Source organism: Sorex fumeus, unplaced genomic scaffold (assembly GCF_029834395.1).
Source record: "Sorex fumeus unplaced genomic scaffold, SorFum_2.1 ptg000105l, whole genome shotgun sequence".
In the NCBI taxonomy this organism is placed as follows: Eukaryota; Metazoa; Chordata; class Mammalia; order Eulipotyphla; family Soricidae; genus Sorex; species Sorex fumeus.
In genome coordinates this window covers 798268-818308 of record NW_026606162.1, presented here as the reverse complement: position 1 = coordinate 818308, position 20041 = coordinate 798268, and the positions used below count along the sequence as shown (strand labels likewise).

Genomic DNA, 20041 nt, shown 5'->3' with positions numbered 1-20041 from the left:
CTACCCATTGTACTAACCATAAAATTAAAATATGGATGGGATCCCTTTTATTGATTCATCAGGGCAGCCCCAAAATAAAGAATGCCCAGAGGTGGATGGGCATGGAGAAACAATACTTTCATGAACTGGCACAACTATTTTGAGGTCAATTAAATTTTTATAACTATATACTCTTCAGCCCAACAAATCCATCTCTAAATAGCTAATTAACAGACCTATCTGCCCATATTCACAAGGCCCTGTGCTGCGGTAATACATGTGACCAAAAAAAATCAAAGCATCTTTCAATAGAATTATTATGAAACAGGATTTTAAATAGATGGGGTAAACCTCTATGCACCATAAAGGAAAGAAGTCTAAAGCAAAATAAAGTGAAAGTATCAAGTGGTAGCTGTTATATTTATAGAAAAAACAAATCAGAAGATTTACTTTCGCATTATGGATCATTTAAAAATTTTTAATGAAGAATGTAATCATGTACCTGTGAGTCGAGAGCATCAGCAGCCTGATGGCACCTTCAGACTTCCAGATACCCCAAAATTGCTGCTGTGCCTTTGGCCAGACCCCAAAAACTTGGGGCAAAGTTTACCAAGAAAGTAAACTGACAAAAGTTAGGTATGTTTCCCACATACCTACAAACCACCTCCGACTCAGCTATATAATTGGAGGCATGGCCTCTCTGGTTTCTGATTGAACTGCTTAATGGCCATGATCCCAGAGATTCAGAAGCAAATCTTGAAACCCAGCAGCTTTTGGCAGAAATGCGTCTGGTCCCTGCAGTAGGTTACCAGTGCTGGGCTAACCCAGGTGGGAATAGGTTTCGTGCCTTGGCCTGTTCCCCCTGTTGGCCCAGTGGCGACCATCGTTCAGAGGCCACTGGACAGTCAGGTTTGGGCCCGCAGTGACGAGACATGCAGGGCCTCACAGAATGGGGGTGGAGCCGGTCTGTCCTCCCCACCCCAACGAGACCCCAAGTCATCGCCCACGAACGGCCTCTCTGGCTCCTGATCAAGCTGCTTAACAGCCTTGATCCCAGAGACTCAGAAACAAATCTCAAAACTCAGTGGCTTTTGGCAGAAATGCGTCCAGACTCCGCAGTAGGTTACTGTCGCCGGGCCACCCCAGGGGGGAAAGGGTGTTGTCCCTCCGCCTGCGCCCCCTTGGCAGCTCAGTGGCCATCATCCTCCAGAGGCCATTAGACAGTCAGGTCTGGGCCTGCAGCGACAAAACTTGTTGGGCCTCACAGGATGGGGGTGGAGCGGGTCCTAGTCTCCCCGTCCCAATGAGACCCCAAGTCATCACCCAAGAACGGCCTCTCTGGCTCCTGATCAAGCTGCTCAACGGCCATGATCCCAGAGACCCAGGAGCAAATCTCAAAACCCGGTGGCTTTTGGCAGAAATCCCTCCAGATTTAAGTGTTAAAATTTTGAAATTGCAAAATCACATGACCCTACTACAGCCACGCAACATCATATGTTATTCATAACCAGCAATAGAACACAAATTGTCTACTGCTGCCTTTTCAACAGATCTGAGTGTTGGGGTAAAATCTCAAATAATAATGGTGTGTCTGGTGTTGAAATATTGAATGTGATCAAAGTAGAGAGAGAGTAATGTGGAAATCATCTGCCCCACAGGTAGGGGGAGGGTATGGGAGGGGGGTATACTGGGGTTTTTTGTGATGGAGAATGGGCACTGGTGAAGGTACAAGTGTGTTTCATTGTATGACAGAGACTTAGACCTGAAAGCTTTGTAACTGCTCTCATGGTGATTCAATAAATAAAATTATAAAAAATGAAAAAAAGTAAGATGGAGTTCTAATCAGTGGCTAAATAAATAGCAGTACTCCTACATAAAAAAGAAAGAAAGAAAGAAAGAAAGAAAGAAAGAAAGAAAGAAAGAAAGGAAGAAAGAAAGTAATCATGTTGGCTTGCTACTCAAGCCAAGGTTCTCCTGTGAACACATTTCCTGTTTGCTCATCTCTGTGTGCTCTCTCTAGAACTTCTCTTTTTCTCCTCTCACATCTTTCTAAAATAAGTTCAATAAAAACCATCTACATCACCAAAATATATACCTATATGTATATGTGCGTGTGTGTATACAATTAACTCTACCAGTTATGGAATGGAAAACAAAAAGACTTTTAACGTAAGAGCTTGGTAAACCAAAATTTTTTAAAGAAGTAAACTATTATAACTAAGAGAGGTTGTTTTGGGACATGAGGGCGAAATAGCTTCTATGTGGTGTTGATCTTAAAATTGTATACTACGGAGGATTTTATGGTGCAATTATTTTTTAATATTCATATTTGGAGAGAATATACTCACAGTTTCTCAACCCATGGGTATGCCTTCCATGTATTTCCATCAATGGAAGAAATAGAGTTTCCTTGGAAATCTCTGTGAAGAAACACAGTTCACAGATTTGAACAGGTAGGAAAAGAATGAACAGAATAAGTAAAAGAATCATGGAAACACAGAATACTCCAGCTTATCTCCATAGCTATGAGTTTCCCATTATGCCCAACTAAAGACATGATGTGGGGTGACTGGTCAAACAATGAAATATCTCACAATCTGAACTTCCTAATTCCTGGAGTAGATAAATACTGCCAGCTAATTAGCCTGTAAGCCATTTTTCTAAACTCACACCTATTGTAACTCCTACTGCAAATCAATGGAGAAAATTATAATTTCATAATTATCATATAAAGAAAAATGAACAAAATTATCAGCAAATAAATATTTTAAAGCATTGCCAGGGAACACCAAAGGTTTAAGTCAATGCTCTCTGTTGAAATTTCAAGATAGTAGAAATTTCTAGATAGAGACTACGGAAATTAGAAAGTGAGGGGGGACTAGTGAGGAGAGATATATTCAACGTGCCTCAGGAAAAGAACAAATCACAAAGAACTACCTTCATTGGGGGTGGCGAGGAATGCACAGGAAAGAGAGTAGAAGGAAACCCAAGATGGTAACAGAAGTTACCACGCGGCAGTCAAATAGCTGGTAGAGTGGGAAAGTGGGATTTTTGCACCTTATCCTGTTTACTTTACTGACCTATTGTAACAAAGAGAATATGTTCATGAATTTACACATGTATAGACGCATGAAGTTGGTGGAGGGGGGGATGGTGCTCAGGACTTGCCCCTGGCTCCACGCTCAGGGTCAATAATTTTTCATTGAACTGCTGGCAGTGATGGAGGGGGACCCTATGAGGTGTCCGGGATTGAACCTGGGTTGGCCACATGCAAGGCAAGAGCCCTACCCACTGTCCTAGGACTCTGGCTCCCTGAGTTCAGTTTTAAACACTAACTCTGTGGATCACTTTGAATCTAGTTTTGTCAACTTCCCTCAGCAACATGTGTATATAAGCTGCAAATGTGTACATAATCCAAATATAAACCTAATCAGTTTACATACACAGTTTTCAGGGTGAAAATGTTGAAACAGAAACCTATCCCACCAACCTAGTGAACATTTCCACTCAAGACTTCTGGATGCTTTATGATGTCTAAGCCCCAAGTTGAGGGATATGTTTAAGGAGGCACAGATTCGTAACTGTTTCATATTACAAGCATATTACATATCTCCAAACACAAAAATCATACCAAACATGCACAGCTTTTTATATGCCCAGCACATAAATAATTTTTGATCCAAAAAAATCAACCTCTAATTCCCAGCTAAAGTTGCTCTGTGTCAGCTCTCTGCAGCTTTCCCCAACTGACAAGATTCTGTACATTTCTGTGCCTCTGTTGGTGCTTGGTGACACGCTGCCTTTCCTTTTTGTGTATTCCCTTTCTCCCCAATACCATCATGTTTAAGAGCCGATGACATATTGTTGTGGCTAGGTTGAGGGAAATGGGTGCTTTATATGGAAAGTCGATGTAAACAACTGTAATTCTGAAATGAGAGATTAATGAATACAGACAGCATTCATGTGTATGCTAGTTGCCTGATGTAAGTATATAGTTTCACGGGGAGGCCACACCCGGCAATACTCAGGTGTGACTCCAGGCTCTGCACTCAGGAATCACTGATAGTGGTGCTCAGGGGACCATATGGGATGCCGGGGATCAGAACTAGGTGGAACACGTGCAAGGCAAATGCCCTACCTACTGTACTATCACTCTGGCCCAAAGTATTTACATAGATTTCATAGTATTACTTTTGTTGCAATTGGAGCTGGTTAGATCTCACAGTCAAGCCTTCTCCACCACCTTGGCCTCATCTCTATAGGGATTCATGTTAAACTTGTTTCAAGGTACTAACTTCATAAGTATCAAAATCAACAAGTATCACAACAATATTAGGAGGTGATAACTTACCATTATCCCCACCTCAAGAAAAGGGAACTGAGTCACAGAGCTAAATAACTTGTCCAAGGTAACAAAGCTAACAAATGCAAACTCGGGCAATCTGGCTCCAGAATTCATGTCCATAAGCACAAGATTGTGGCACCAGCAATAAAAGATAAGGAGGACAAACTATTTTTTTTTAAAAAAAGGCTGTAGCACAAAGAAAACAAAGGTTAAGGAATTAAATGAGTGGATGATGGGATGAAGGATAGGCTGATGGTGAGATAAAAATAGAGAAGGAAAAAGGGTACGGACGTTTATAACCAAAAGACTAGAGAAGCAGCAGCAACAGATAAGGAGAATGAGGATATCTTTTGACTAACAAAAGATAAAAAATGGAAATCATTTAACGTGGGCAGGGGGATGAGGCAGACACAGGGAGACATTGAAGAAAAGGCTTGCTATGTCAATAGGCAGAATGCAGAGAACAGAGGAAAGGGGATTCTTACAGGACGGTGAAGGTGTTGGTGTTGGGCCCTGGCACAGGCACTCTATGGAGCCTCTTCTCTGGACTGAGACCGGAGCAGGAGAGGGTCTTATCTGTGCAGGTACAGAGCTCACATATGTTAAAGGTCATGGAGACATTCTGTTCCAGTTGCTCAGGGAAATCTACGTGTGCCTTTTCTGAAGCATGTCGTACAGCAGGAAGGGCAGAAGAGTGTGTCAGAGAAGAATGATATGTTGTCGATGTTTCTGGTTGTGGAGTTGCTTCATTTGGAGTCTGAGCTGAGACCTCCTGCTGCTTGGGAGAAGGCTGACGCTCATTACTGACCTCTGCAAACATGTCAATTGTCATGTCTGCAAGTGTTTCCCTCGCACTTGGAACATTGAAGGGTTGAGCCTCATTCTTACTTGGTGATGACACATATTCAGGATGGTCTGATGGTTTACCTACAAGCTCTCGAGGCCATGGCTCTCGAGGCCACGTTGACACCTCATGGACCAAAGATGATACGGGCTCAACTTTCTTCAAACTCTGACCTGACTCTAAAGGCTGAGCTTCCACCTCCTGAGGCACTGAAGATCCTCTCTCCTCGGAAGCCAATGTAGGCTGAACTAGGGTTTCTGGCAGGACTGAAGCAGTATCACCCTTTTCAGGGGTACTTGACAGCAAATCTGAGTCTGAAACTACCACAGGTTTTGATTCCTCGGGAGATCCTAGAAGTGCAGCTGGGCTCTGTTGTGTGCTTGCTGAAAGTTCAGCTTCCAGGGCCTTAAAGGGAAGCTGTTCTAGCTCTTCAAAGGTTTCTGGATGCTGAGGCTGGGGTGAAAAGGATCCAGTCTCGTGACGAATCTGTGGATGTTTCTCTGAATCTCCCACCAAAGGTTGACTCCCCTCAGGATAAAAGGTATCCATACTGGAATCGAAGTAATCCTCCTGCATTGGTTGTGGTCGACGACGAGGTCTCCTAGATTTCCTGCGAGTTGGAACAATTTCAGCAACATGGTGCCCGCCAATTTGATCCAAAAGGAAGGCGGGGAGTTTTGAAATCCGGGGCTGAAGGGTAGGGGGTGATTCAGCGGCAGGATCAGGGGAAGATGAAAGCCAGGGATTGGGGAGCCCTGGGGGGCTGGGGGCCAGGGGGACTGGGGGTAGGACTCTCCCCCGGAGAGGAGCGCCCTGCAGATGGGTGGAGAGGTAAAGAATTATAAATATGTTTAATCCCACATTCATGGCTAAGGAAGTGTAGTCTTCCTGAGCCTGAGGATTAAGGCAGCTGGGCACTGCCCCTGCATGCCCTTATCAACCACGCCCTTGACAACCACAGGCCCTTGACAACCGGGGGCCCCACCCCCTCAGCACCTTTATGAGCCTTTAAGCAACCTTTATTGGATCTAAAGCCAGCAAGACCCAGGCTTTCCTTCTTCCCCCAAGGCACCAAACACATCCAATCAGGTCCTCTACCCCACCCCCCTTGCCTCCCCTCCCACTCTTGCCACCCAACAGGACTGGGACTGGGCGGAGCCCCGAGGGTAGGGGAGGAACAGCTTGTCCCCAGACAGGGAACACTGGTGAATTCAACAGCACTAATCCAGCTGTGGTGGTCTTGGTGCTTCCTCCTCACTACTGAAATCCAAGAGACATTCTTCCTCCCCTTGGCCATCCTGCTTCCAAGAAAGGCAGTTGACCTGCAAAAGGAGCACTACTTCGGGTGGGTGGGGGTTCACAAATGTTGTCATTTCCTTTAAGCTCTTAGTCTCTCTGATTATTTATCACTCTCCTAGAGAGGGGATAGCACGGAATCAGGGACACAACATTTTCTGAAGCAGGGCTCTGGGGCCAGAAACAGTTGATTCTGGAAGACCGTTCTTAAACTGAATGAACAGCCATATGCGCTCCTTTACACCGGCCTGGGGAAATCCCCCTTTCTTGCATGGAACTCAACATAAATTCACGGAGAAAAAGGAGCAAGCTCCTTTCTAGAGGGCTGCCCTTCTAGCACTCGGAGGGAACACTTAAGATGTTCACGTCAGAAAGTGACAAGGCTCTCTTGCAATACTGTAACTAGTACCCATTTTACTTTCTTCACAGTCCTTCTTCTCATCCATATCAGTTCTTATTATCTCACACTTCCAGAATATAAATTCCATGAGAAGGGGCTTCTTCCCACTCTCTAGTTGAGTAGAGAGCCCCGAATGGAGTTGGTTCCAAGAGTAGCCTCATTTAGGGATGGATGTTCGTTTTCTGAATTCTTTGGCATTAGTACGAAATGTCTTCTCACCTTTCTTAGTAAGGTGGACATTGTTGTCTCTTTGGGGGCCACACCTGGAGGTGTTTGACGCTGTACCTGACAGTGCTCAGGAGGCCATGCAGTGGCAGGTATCAAACCCAGGTCTCCCTCATCACAGTCCATGCTCCAGCCTGATGAACTATGTCTCAGGCTCCTAAGCTAAGTCTTTTAAGACCCAATTGTAGGTGTTGGAAGTTTTCTTGGTGGGTTTGATTTAAACTATTTAAAAAATTTCTTTGCAGGACTAGATCAATAGTTCAAAAGATTGAGCGCATGCTTTGCACAAGAAAGGTTTGAATTTGATCCCTACCATCACCTGGTCCCTCGAGCACTTCCACAAGTGATTATAACAACGAGCCAGGCTGGGTAATTCCTGAGCGCCACCAAGTGTGAATCCCGCTACCTTACCCACAAATAAAATTTATTTTACAAAGGAAAAAAACAGATTTTCAACAAGAGGAACAGAATCACCTTTTCTCTTTTTATCTTCCCCTAACTCCCTAACTTTGGAAATAAATTTTCTGACTTTGAGCCATGTTAATTACATATATCCAACTCCAAATTTGTTCCCAATGATATTAAACACATTTTGCCACCCCCCAGCATCCCTAGAATACACACATAGTGTATTCATATGTTCTCCTGGAAATTAACAAGTTAATTCCTAATTTGGAATACTATGCAATTGTTGAACAGAAAGGTTCTTTCATAAAATATTTCATCACTGATCACTGATCACTGTCCTCCTGTTGTTCATCGATTTGCTCGAGCGGGCCCAGTAACGTCTCCATTGGAGACTTTTGTTGTTACTGTGTTTGGCATATTGAATACGTCATGGGTAGCTTGCCAGGCTCTGCCGTGCGGGCGAGATACTCTCGGTAGCTTGCCGGGCTCTCCGAGAGGGGCGGAGGAATCGAACTCGGGTTGCCATGTTGGCTGCATGCAAGGCAAACGCCTTACCGCTGTGCTATCGCTCCAGCCCAGGAACAGAATTTTAGGGACTAACAGGATAAGATCATTTGTTTGGATGGAAAAACTCAAAGCGAAAGGTCAGAAATGCCACTCAAATTGGGTTTTTGATGCTTATTATTTACTATAGGGGGAAGGTTCTGGTTATATACATCAGTGCTCAGGAATCACTGTTGGGAGCGCTAGGGGGTATATGTGTGGTGCCAGGAATCAAATCAGGATCGGTTGTATGCAAGGCAAGCACCTTAGCAGCACCTTCCGCCCTGTACTCTCTTTCTCCAACCTTGTTTTTGATGCTGAGTCAGATCCTTCCCAGGTGCTGAACCAGCAATGCCATTCCCCCAGTCCCAGGCTTAGGAAACCAGCTTATATCAAATTTTATACTTCCAAAGTAAGGGAACTACATCCATGGAGGTGGAAGGGCTCCTCCAGACAAACTACTAGAACTGAGGTTAGCACCTACAAAGTTTCATACCAATACATCTTCAGATCAAACCAACGAACTCAAATCTAAGCCATGGATTTTAGTGGCAGACCTAATGGTAAGCAGAAGTAAATAATGTGTGAACAAAACAACACAATTTCTGTTTAAACCACATTCCAATCAGAACTGTGGATCCACATATCAGCCTTCAAGTTGATTCATTCATTTAACTCGTTAGCACCATTCTGTAGTCGAGCAGGGATGTAGCTTGAAGAAAGCAAACAATTCATACTGCATTGCATCAAAATCCAGAAATGCAGAACAATGGAGAGAAAAGCTTACTTCTGAATGCTTCCCAAACACTATCTTCCTGCTACTTACCTTTTAACCTGTAAAATTCAGATAAGAGGTATTTAAGTGCAAAATATTGTCACTGAGATCCAAAACAGGAAAAGTTTATAATGTGGCCCATTTTTATAAACCTCATTTTAAAATTTTACATCTGATTTATAAAAGGGCCTGTCTTGGATTTATCACCCATAATAATTTGAAAACAGAGTTTATATTTCTTCTTCAGATATAGCAAGACATTGACTTTAAGGATCTTTTTTGAAGAAGGTCCAATTTATCAACTCAGAAATTACACAAAACATACTCAAATGAGCTTTTCTTTTTTAACAAGAAAAGGCACACTCCATTTCATTACAAGGATCATGGTAGGAAAAAACAAAATCAATGGGAACAGGAAACAAACCCAAGTTTTTATGGTTTGTGGAACTTAAAAGTATTATTCATGTTTTCATTCTGCTCCGCAAATCTTAAAAATAATCAATTTATCTCTTGGTTCTTAAGAACAAGGTAACCATCAAAAAAAGAGAAAAATCAGCAAACACTACATGCAAACACCAGCAGGGTGATGAGAAACCAATATATTCATGCCTTATAGAGAGCAAGATGAAAACAGGAGGCTTTGGAAATGGCAGAATAAATTTTACCGAGACCTGTTCAAGGAACACCAAAAAAACCAAACCTAACCAATCGGCTTAACAGAAAGATATTTCATATTTCATATAAATATTTCATACAAGATATATATGAGATGCTGAGCTCTAGATATGACATCATACTTGAAAAAAAATGTAACTTTTCAAATGCTGTAACATAATCGTACTTAAGGTCCCAAATCCCTAGATCCTGTTTAAGAGGAGTTCAAAAAGGTATTTCTCTGACAGAACTCAGAGGGCACTCAGAACTCTCCAAATTTCAAAGAAGGCTTTAGAACCAATGGCTAGGACTTCAGGGAAACTTCAGAAATTCTCTGAACTAAAGCTTGAGAGTTTCATATTTTTCTGGGGATGGTAGAATTGCCTACACATGCTAAACACTTCTAAAATCTGCTCATTATTTTGAATTGCTACCATTGTGTATATGTCATCCTTGAGTTTTTCTTTCATGTACTTGAACTAAATCATGAAGCTCTTCGGTTCTGGCATCAGTGAGCTCCTCAAAAGGCCGATATTCCACGGCTACGTTACCACTTTCTGAAATAAAGTTAACAAGGATCAATTCAAACTTATTGGCTAAAATGTTCTCTCTATGAAGGTAGTACACAGTGATAGTGGGTGTGTATTTCCTTTATACATCCAATAATTTTATTTCTAACGCATAAAATAAGAGCATTTTCCTTGTCAATGCAGACATTAAGTTTGGTTCCTTTTGCCTCTCTGTTTTGAGGCCATTCTCAAAGGTGCTCAGGGATTATACCCACTTAGTACTTGGAGTCATTCCTGGCAATGCTGTGCTGAGCTGGAACTGAAACCTGCTTCCTGCATGCCAAGAATGTGCTCAGCCTGTTGAGCTATCTCTCCAACCCACTGCTTCTTTCATTTCTTTTTATTTGGGGTTTGCAGATCCTACCCTCTGGTACTCAGGGACTGTTCCTGGCTCTGTGCTCCCTGATGGTACTAGAGGGGACCATATGCCATGCCAGGGATATGCAAGGCTCTGGTACCATCTTCAAAACCCCCACTGGTTCTCAAAAGTTATTATAGTTGATAGAAATTTTACCAGTTGACCACAGAAGTCACTTTTGCTAGAAAATTGCCCAGACTGCAAGGCTGAAGTCAACCCAGGAGCTACTCGTGTAATAAATAAGGTCTCTGACAACTGAAAATTCCTTTCTCTAAGACTGCAGGGCTATAAAGCAAGGAAAGCAATTCTGTTTGTGGACTCTCTACGGATTATTCACTTTCCTTTGGGCACAGCCGGAAATATCCATAGCACTAGAAAATTCCATAAGAGGAGAACATTTAAAAATCTTAAATAGTATGACCACTATTTGTTTTTGTTGGGGGCCACACCCAGCAGTGTTAAGTCTTCTCCTGACCGAAGTACTTGGGGGCTGCTCCTGGACGCTCATGTTGTGCCAGGAATCCAACCCTGGCCTTCCACATGCATAGCATGTGCACCAGGCTCTCAGCTTTCTTCCTGGCCCCAGCAGAATCATTGTGAAGGTGCACAACACATACTTGGTTGCTACATAGAATCACAACCACTCAATATGTCAGTGCTGAAAACCAACCCTGAACTCATTCCAGTTAAGTTTCCTCTTCAGTAGAAAACAGTACCAATAATTAGAATATTTCGTCCTTTACTGAATTCTAGGTAAGTCTTTACAAATATTTATTTTTATTACTCAGTATGTTTCTTCTTCTTTTTCAATGAATCACTGTGAGGTACAGTTACAGAGTTACAAACTTTTGTGCTTACATTTCAGTCATACAATTATTGAGTTCCCATCCCTCCACCAGTGCCCATTCTCCACCACCAATGTTCCCAGTATCCCTCCCACGACTCCCCCATCCCCCCCAACGCCTCATGGCAGGCCTATTCCCTTTAAATCTCCCTATTCCCTTTCAATCTCTCTCTTCCTTTGGATGTTGTGGCTTGCAATATAGGCATTAAGTGGCCATCATGTTCAGTCTGTTGTCTACCTGCAGCACACATCTCTCATCCCGAATGGGCCCTCCAAGCATCCTTTACTTGGTGGTCCCTTCTCTATCTGAGCTGCCTTTTCCCCCAGCATGCGAGGCCTGCTTTCGAGCTGTGGAGCAATCCTCCTGGTCCCGATCTCTACTATCCTTGGGTGTTAGTCTCCAATTCTGTTACTTTATATTCCACAAATGAGTGCAGTTCTAGGTAAGTGTTATTTACTTTTACAATATAAGGTAAGCAAAACTAAAAGTATATTTTTTCAGAAAATTGCAGCTTAATGAGGCAGGGAGGGCGTTTGCCTTGCACATGGCTGACCTGGGTTCGATTCCCAGCATCCCATATGGTCCCCTGAGCACCGCCAGGGATAATTCCTGAGTGCAGAGCCAGGACTAACCCCTGAGCATCACTGTGTATGGCCCAAGAAAGCAAAGAAAAAAGAAAAGAAAAGAAAATTGCGGCTTAGAAATACCTTCACATATATGTTTAGAGACCTACAGCTGCATTTTAAAAAGTAGAGGGGCCAGAGTTCTATTACTATGGGTAGAACATTTGCCCTGCATGCATACAACGCAGGTTCAGTCCCTGGCACCCCATGTGGTTTCCCGAGTCCTGCTAGAAGTGGTACCTGAGCACATAGCTAGGAGTAAGCCCTAAGCGTCAGCAGGTGTGGCCCAAAAACCAAGAAAAGAAAAGAAAAAAATGGACAGAACTAGTACTTAAACAGAGGATTCTGAAGTTTAGAACCACTATTCTCTTCTGCTTTATTGACAAACAATTGAGAAAGAAGAATTGGATCAAATACTCTCTCTACAGTCTAAACTATTCTACGTTTATACATTGGGGGTAATATTTGCTGTAATTATTTTTCACAGATTTCACAAAGAACAAATTTGTGACTACTCTGTAAAGCATCTAGAAAATAGAGGAATAGGAAGTACTTATATTTCCATTATTTCTCAAAATCAATTTATTTGCTCTTCAAGTAAGAAAACTGCAGGACTTCAAGACAACCTACAAAAGTCTTACCTAAACCACAATGAGCAGTTTCTGAAATGCATCTGGCACAGTCTTTTGAATAGCAAACTTCTGAGTGGTCTTCCTTTTCGTAAGGAATGATAATGATCCTAAATCCAACCAAAACAAATGGATTTACTATGCCAACCTCTAGAATTGATTTTTATGACCTCTGAAAGGGGAACTGGGGCTGGAGCTCTAGTACAGCAGGTAGGGCGTTTGCCTTGCATGCAGCTGACCTGGGTTCGAACCCCCGCATCTCATGTGGACCTCCCAGCACTGCCAGAAGTAATTTCTGAGTGTAGAACAAGGAGTAACCCCTGAACATCGCTGGGAGTAACCGAGAAGATAAAAAGGTTATAAAAATAAAAACAAAAATAAAAAAATAAAAAAGAGAACTACATCACGATCTTAATGAGTAAGGGAAGGTACCACGCAAGGCTATGTCTCAAAGGTTCTCTGGTAGGTATATTCTGTCAGGGCTATTACCATACATTTTTGCTGTCTGATCTATTCTGGACATTCGTAAACAGGTAAACTCGAAGGGAATTAGTCAAGACCATGGCACAAATCTCATACTGATTATGTATTTCAAATGGGCAAATTGAAGCTAGACACCTATGGACTCCTCTACTATACACTAGGAACTTGACATACCTCACACCACTAATAATCCAAGAGTATCACTAAACATTTGATGGGATTTAAAGTAGAAGGCTACCAGTCATACAGGGACATATATTTTTACAGATGTGTGTATATATAGGAGTGTATATATACACACACAAACACACACACAAACAAACAAGGCTCAACCTTTAACAACATGTCAGTAACCTCTTATTGAAGGGCTTAATGGTCCCTGGGGGAAATAGAACAATCTTCACATACTTTCCTCTAAGGAAACTTTTTTGGAGTATTTTCAGTAGTTGATTCAGAACACAATACAAAATAAATTCTTTCGGTTCTGCTTTGGGGCAGGGGTTCAGGTTCGAGATGGAAACATACAAAATATGGTGGTAGGAAGGTGTACTGGTGGTGGGATTGGCGTTTGAATATTAAATGTAATCAAATATTTTGATTTTAGCACAGAGGTAGGGCGTTCGCCTTACAAGCGGCCAACATGGCCGACCCGAGTTCGATTCCTCCGCCCCTCTCGGAGAGCCCGGCAAGCTACCGAGAGTATTCGATATGCCAGACACAGTAACAACAAAGTCTCCAATGGAGACGTTACTGGGCCCGCTCGAGCAAATCAACGATCAATGGGAGGGCCTTTACCTTTTACCTTATAATAATAAGTTACTTTATAATAATCACTGTATCACTGTCATCCCATTGTTTATCAATTTACTCGAGTGGGTGCCAGTAACGTCTCTATTCCTTCCAGTGATGAGATTTTAGCAGCTTCTTCCAATGATTGGAGCACTTTCAGGATAAGGGGAATGAGACTTGTTGGTATTAGTGTTTTCAGAATATCGAATATGTCACAGGGAGTCCCCAACCTCTGCCCGTGTGGGTAGGATACTCTCAGTAGCTTGATGGGCTCTCCAAGAGGCAAATATTTATATATTTCTCTCTATGACTTGTTGCCTACTGTCTGAACTCCATCAAATATGGTGTGGCAATTATGGAAAATGGGTAGGAAGTGTCTTCTAATGTGAAAGCGCCCTGGCCTGGAGCGTGGCGGCAGTTGGGTAGTGGGACAGGAAGGACTCTCACCTGCCCCTCTCTGGAGTGCCTCGAGGAAAACAGCCTGGCATGGAGTCGATTACTTTGCAAAAATTATAGTGTTCTGGGCTTGAGCAATAGCACAGCGGATAGGGCATTTGCCTTGCAGGCGGCTGACCCAGGTTCGATTCCCAGCATCCCTTATGATCCCCTGAGCACCGCCAGGAGTAATTCCTGAGTGCAGAACCAGCAGTAACCCCTGTGCTTCACTGGGTGTGACCCAAAGAGCAAAAAAAAAAAAATATTATAGTGTTCAAAGCAGACCCGAGTCACCTGGATACCACAGCTAGGAATAACGGAATTGGATAACTGGTAATTCTAGAGCTAATATATCCCGATGGGCGCTGAGCCCATTCCCAGGGGATGAGTGCACTTCTCAGATTAAAAACCAATCTGGTCAGCCTCCCCTTGGTTCCGGCCATGGGGAAGTGCAGGCGGCTTTGGTGATGGTGACTAGATAACCTCGGGCAGATGGCACGCCCCTACCCCCCACGGGGTGTGACAACCCATTCAAACATCTGCCCTATCACCTATCAACTTCAGGAGCTTGAGGAAGATTTGGTAGTGGAAAGGATGAGCTGGTCTCTCCCTAAGATTCACCTACCAGAGTCTGTTCCAGTTCTTTCACTAACAGTGCTGCCTTTAATTTAATACCCTAAGCCTAAATGCCACAGATTCTGGGGGGAAAAACATTTTTATTTGGGTATTTCATTGTCAAAATGAAGATTTCGCTGGGATAACAGACAATTACACATGATCTGTATTTGAAAAATTACTTTGGAACAAAGAAGACTGTTACCCCCAAATAGGAGAAACACTATTCCCATCCCTATACCCCTAAGGTTCTTGGTAAGCAGACAGCTCTAAAATTGTGAAGGGTCCCCAGGTCCTTCCCCCCACCAAAAAGAAAAGGTTCTCTTGGTTACTACCTAAGATTTAAACAAGTATTATTAAAAGCATCGGCCCATGGCTTTAGCAGCTTACTTAGCAAGGAGAGGGCAGTTTGTGATGTATCTGAAAATATGATGAGAGAGAGAGAGAGAAAGAGAGAGAGAGAGAGACAGAGAGAGAGAGGGAGAGAGAGAATGAATTCTTACCCACACCCCCATTCCAGTCCCCACAGAGACCTTCCAGTTTATCCAAAGTCTCCTCGGCTCTGCCAACTCCAGGGCTCTTGCCAAAGGACGACAAAACCACCTCTAAAGCACAGAAGATCTTCACGCTTTGCTTCTGAAGTGGTACCACAATATCTTCATTTTCCCTTTCTTCAAGTTCAGAAAGATCCTGAAGCTGTTAAGAGTTCAGATTGAAGGTCCTTCTGAACATCTCAATGTAGATTTTAAAATGTTTAATTAGATGCCACTCAATGCCTCTTTCGCAAACCACAGCACCCAAAAGGAGAGAGTGAACTAAGGGAAATGCCCTGCCACAGAGGCAGGGTGGGATGGGGAGGATGGGGGGGGGGGGGGGGTGGGAGGGATAGGTATTCGATAATTGTATAACTGAAACCCAAGCACAAAAATTTGTAAATGTACAACTGTACCTCATGGTATTTCACTATAAAATTCTAAAAAACAAAAACATATTTCTGGAAAAAAAAGTTTAATTAGAAATCAAAACGAAACTCCAGCAATCCTTGCCAACCGTTGAAGTAACCTGTGACTTCAACATTAAACAAAACTTCCCAGCCATGAACATACAGAGCACACAAGACTTGTAGAATATGGACACCACCGTCAACTCACTGAGACCTTATTGATTCTGGGGTGTGACCGGTGATCAAACACTTTCACTTAGACGACTCTCATCTATCAGGTCTGTAGGTTCTCTGAGCCCGCTGGGGTAACACCCCACACAGCTGGGAGTCGTGCAATACTCAGGACAAAACCCAGGGCCTTGAACATGGTGGGCACAAGTTCCGCACTTGAACTCTCTCCCCGCTTCCTACCTTGACAATCCTTTTAGACCATCCATTGAAACCAAAATATTAGTTTGCCAGTTCCTGGCACTGGGAGCTGTTTAGGGCAAGTGTAGAATGTCGAACTGCTTTATGTCTGCTGAGACGAACCTAAAGACATAAGAGAGATACCCGAGATTAGGAACGACTTCCCACAGAGATCTAATTCAGCCCACCCAAGACTTCTCAGTACAAGTTTCATAAAGTGGCCGTGAAGAGCAAATCAAACAAACTTTGCTGGTTGCTGTAGTTTCAGAGCCATACTCAGCAGTAATCAGTTACTCCTAGCTCTGTGCTCCGAGATCACTCCAGGTGGTGGTTGGGGGAATCATGTGCGGCTGGGGATAGAACCAGGTTGGCAGCAAGCAAGGTCAGCCCATTAACTCCTGGCCTATTTCTTTGGTCCTTTAAACAGTTTAGGCATTAAGTTCATAGGAAGCACTAATACTTATTATTCTCAAGCCGTGGTACTTTTCTGCATTATTTCCAAAATCTCTGATTAATCTGAGCATGTCCCTGACTTCTGGTGGCAAGTGAAACTATAAGCTGTAAGATCTGCAAGATTGTAGATAAGCAAAAGAAGTAAATTGCTTCAGTGATTCTATCTAGAAGCTCTTGCCTGTAACTATAACCTGAAAGATAGGTAAGATAGACCTGCCACCAAAGCAAGACCTCATCTACAGCACTCCTCTCTCCAAATTATTAGCCTTGCTAGAAGAGACTATAGTTTCGTTTATTTTTTGTTATACCATTTTATAAGCAACGATCACCTGCATTTCTCGAGAAATGGTCTCGTTCCTGACGTTCCATTCACGCTCAATGGGATGAACATCTCCGAATGCAACAGTTATGTGTACCTAGGTCGACAAGTCAACATGACGAATGACCTGGCACCTGACTTGCGCAGGAGAAAGAGAGTGGCTTGGAACGCCTTCAAGAATGTTGAAGAAATAGCTAAGAGGACAAAGAACCTCTGGCTCCGGGCACATCTCTTCGATTCCACTGTTCTTCCTGCATTATCATATGCCTCAGAGACCTGGGCCCTACACAAACATGATGAGAACGCTATTCGAGTCTCCCAAAGAGGAATCCAAAGAGCTATGCTTGAGTATCATGCTTCACTCAAATGAGAGAAAAGAATCCGAAGTTTCCACCTTCTTCAACGGTCAAGAATCAGGGATGCTGTCTCATTTGCCAAGGCGTCGAAAATCAGATGGGTTGGACACGTAATGAAATTTGGAGATGACTGCTGGACTAGAGCCATTACGGACTGGATTCCACGGGACATCAAAAGATCATGTGTCCGTCCACTTATGAGATGATCAGACTTCTTTATCAAGACCCTGAATGATCGATTTGAGGCTCTTCGTGTTCCTAGAATGAGCAGATGCCATTGGGCTACAATAGCACGCGATAGGGATGAATGGAGACATTGCTGGCGCCCGCTCGAGCGAATCAATGAATAACGGGATATCAAGTGACCAAGTGATCAAGATCATCTGCATAAGAGATTCTTTATAAAATACAAAATACCTGTATTCTAACTTCACTAAATACATTACTGTGGACTTCTTATATCATTAGTTCTTAAATGACAATTTTAACTTTCAGCCAATATGTACTATATGAACTTATTAATAAAAATTCAAATGCAAGGGTGGAGAGATAGTCCAATGGGCAAGGCATTTTTGCATTGCATGTGGCCAATCTGGGTATGACCCCCAGTACCCCATGTGGTGCCCCCAAGCCTACTAGAAGTGATCCCTGAGTGCAGAGTCAGAAGAAAGCCTTGAGCATTGCAAAACATAAAAGAAAAACTATTCAAACACAAATAAAAGCAGAGCAATACTAATTATTGATTTGTTTCATGTGCCTATCACTATAACCAGTTTATAAGCACCTTGAGTGCTCAAAGAATCCATATGTACACTCCCGGGTACCACAATGTTCATCCCAGAAGACTGAGCATCACACACACTGAGTGCCCCAGGACCTTGAGGGTCACTGAGGCTGGTCCCAGGGAGGGGTATGGAGTCATTTATCATCTTACCAGGTTTACACCATGGTTTATCTTCAAAAGAATCCAAATCTACCTCCAAGAGTGGAACTCCATTAATACTTCTAGGTGCATCAAGCTCTACCCCTTTGATTTCTGTTCCTTTTTTAATAAATACAAAATAGAGAAAGAATGGCATGAGCAAGATACTGAGAGAAAAACAGAAAACACCATTTTACTAGTGATAGCTCTCAATATAACAAAGGCTTCAATGAGAACATTAAAGTCGGGCATACTATAAGAATAAGCATGTTATCAATAACAGTAAGTTTAAACTTTAGGGAAGAAACTCTAAGATAAAGTGTATGGATTAGGAACTTGTTAGCTCATTCAAATAAATTCCTGTACTTCCAGGTATTAAATCCCTTTTTATATGCTGTGAACTATAACAGGTCTTACAGGGTTGTACAAACAAGTTAAAATCAAAAGAGGAAAAGAAACCTCGTGACCCACAAATTCTACAAACACGTATTCTTTTACAAAGCCTTTCACAGAGAAAAGTTTCCCCATCCTTGAGACACAAGTTTAAACGACTCTCTTGAATTGAACTGAAGCACTCTTCAGATCACCTGTGACAGCTACTATAGTCTGTACGTTCTTCAGCTATAGTCATTACTTTCCTACTGATGCACTGGCAAATACAAATTTTACCTGTAGTTCCATGAACTCTTCCTCCTGTCTTGATATTAAGATTCACTGATGCTGTTCCGTAACTCCTAAGAACAACAAAAATTATCCTGATAATCTTGAACTAAACAAAAATAGCAATATATTCCATGTATACAAGTTATACATATATAGATTGACATTGACTAACATGTTTTAAAAAAGTGGGTGTGGGGGAGGGTTCCGAAGTGCTATTAGGGGACTAAGGGCCCCTTCCTGCCAGTCCTGTGGTCAGTAGTTCAATGCCTGGGTCTGAGAATGCAATGTTCTTCAAGCACTGCAGTACCAAGGATTATCTAGAGTACCCCAGTTGTGCTCAGAGACCTTCAGAGCCAATTCAGTAATGCTCGGGGGACCAGGTGGTGTTGGGGATCAAACTAAACTGGTTACAGGCAAATCAAGTGACTTACTTATCTCGCTGTACTATTTCTCTGGCCCCTAGGGGGGAAAAAAGTCTTAATTTTTTGTCACTTATTAAACAGTAGATTAAAAAAAAACAGATAATTCTGGGATCAAGAAAGATAGTGCAGAAGGCCTTCAAAAGTACTGCCAGATGTGGCCTTGGGAGCACCTGAGCACCACTGGAAAAATCAGACCACATACATTGGCCCTCAAATTAAACCACCTACCATTGGGCTGAGAATCACTCGCAGTGAGGCCTGGGCCACCTAAACAAAGGGAGGACTCTTCCACAAAAGAAACAATTACATCTTATATGTTTGGGTTAGGGCACATACATAATATGAGCATGACCTGGGCATCATCCCCAACACAATCTGACCCCTCGCACACTGCCAGATTATTATTCAGGGGTCCCAAGCACTGTCACTGCTGCTCAAACAGCCAAGAATCAACAGGAGGAAATCCCCAAGGGCAAGGGGGCCCTGGAGCAACACCTGGCAGGCCTATCCCTAAAAAAATTCATTCCAGGCCATTAGCACTGAACACCACTTAGGAAGCCACTCCACTCCCCAATTCCCCCGTGCCCCCCCAAAAAGGGGGTCTTAAAAGTTGAACTGTTTTTTTCTTCAAAAATCTACCTGCCAGTACATGTCCCACTGTTACACACTTCCCAAGAAACTAAGCTGGTCAAGGGAAAGTAGCACTGTAGCACCGTCCTCCCGTTGTTTATCGATTTGCT

At 42.9% G+C, this 20041-nt stretch overlaps 1 protein-coding gene and 1 pseudogene across 4 annotated transcripts in view; both read right to left on the bottom strand.

Moving 5' to 3' along the window:
- Positions 1–5011, bottom strand: part of LOC130042584 (leucine-rich repeat-containing protein 37A-like) — a 46123-nt gene extending 41112 nt beyond the window's left edge. For all 4 annotated transcript variants that reach the window (XM_056134745.1, XM_056134746.1, XM_056134747.1 and 1 more), the window contains exons 1-2: positions 4810–5011; positions 2328–2399 (exon numbers count right to left, since the gene is read on the bottom strand). In XM_056134745.1, coding sequence (XP_055990720.1) covers positions 2328–2399; positions 4810–4937 — 200 coding nt within the window. In that variant the 5' untranslated portion in view covers positions 4938–5011. The remainder of the gene's footprint in view (positions 1–2327; positions 2400–4809) is intronic.
- Positions 5012–6388: 1377 nt separating this feature from the next.
- Positions 6389–18744, bottom strand: LOC130042590 (RAD52 motif-containing protein 1-like; annotated as a pseudogene).
- Positions 18745–20041: the final 1297 nt, after the last annotated feature.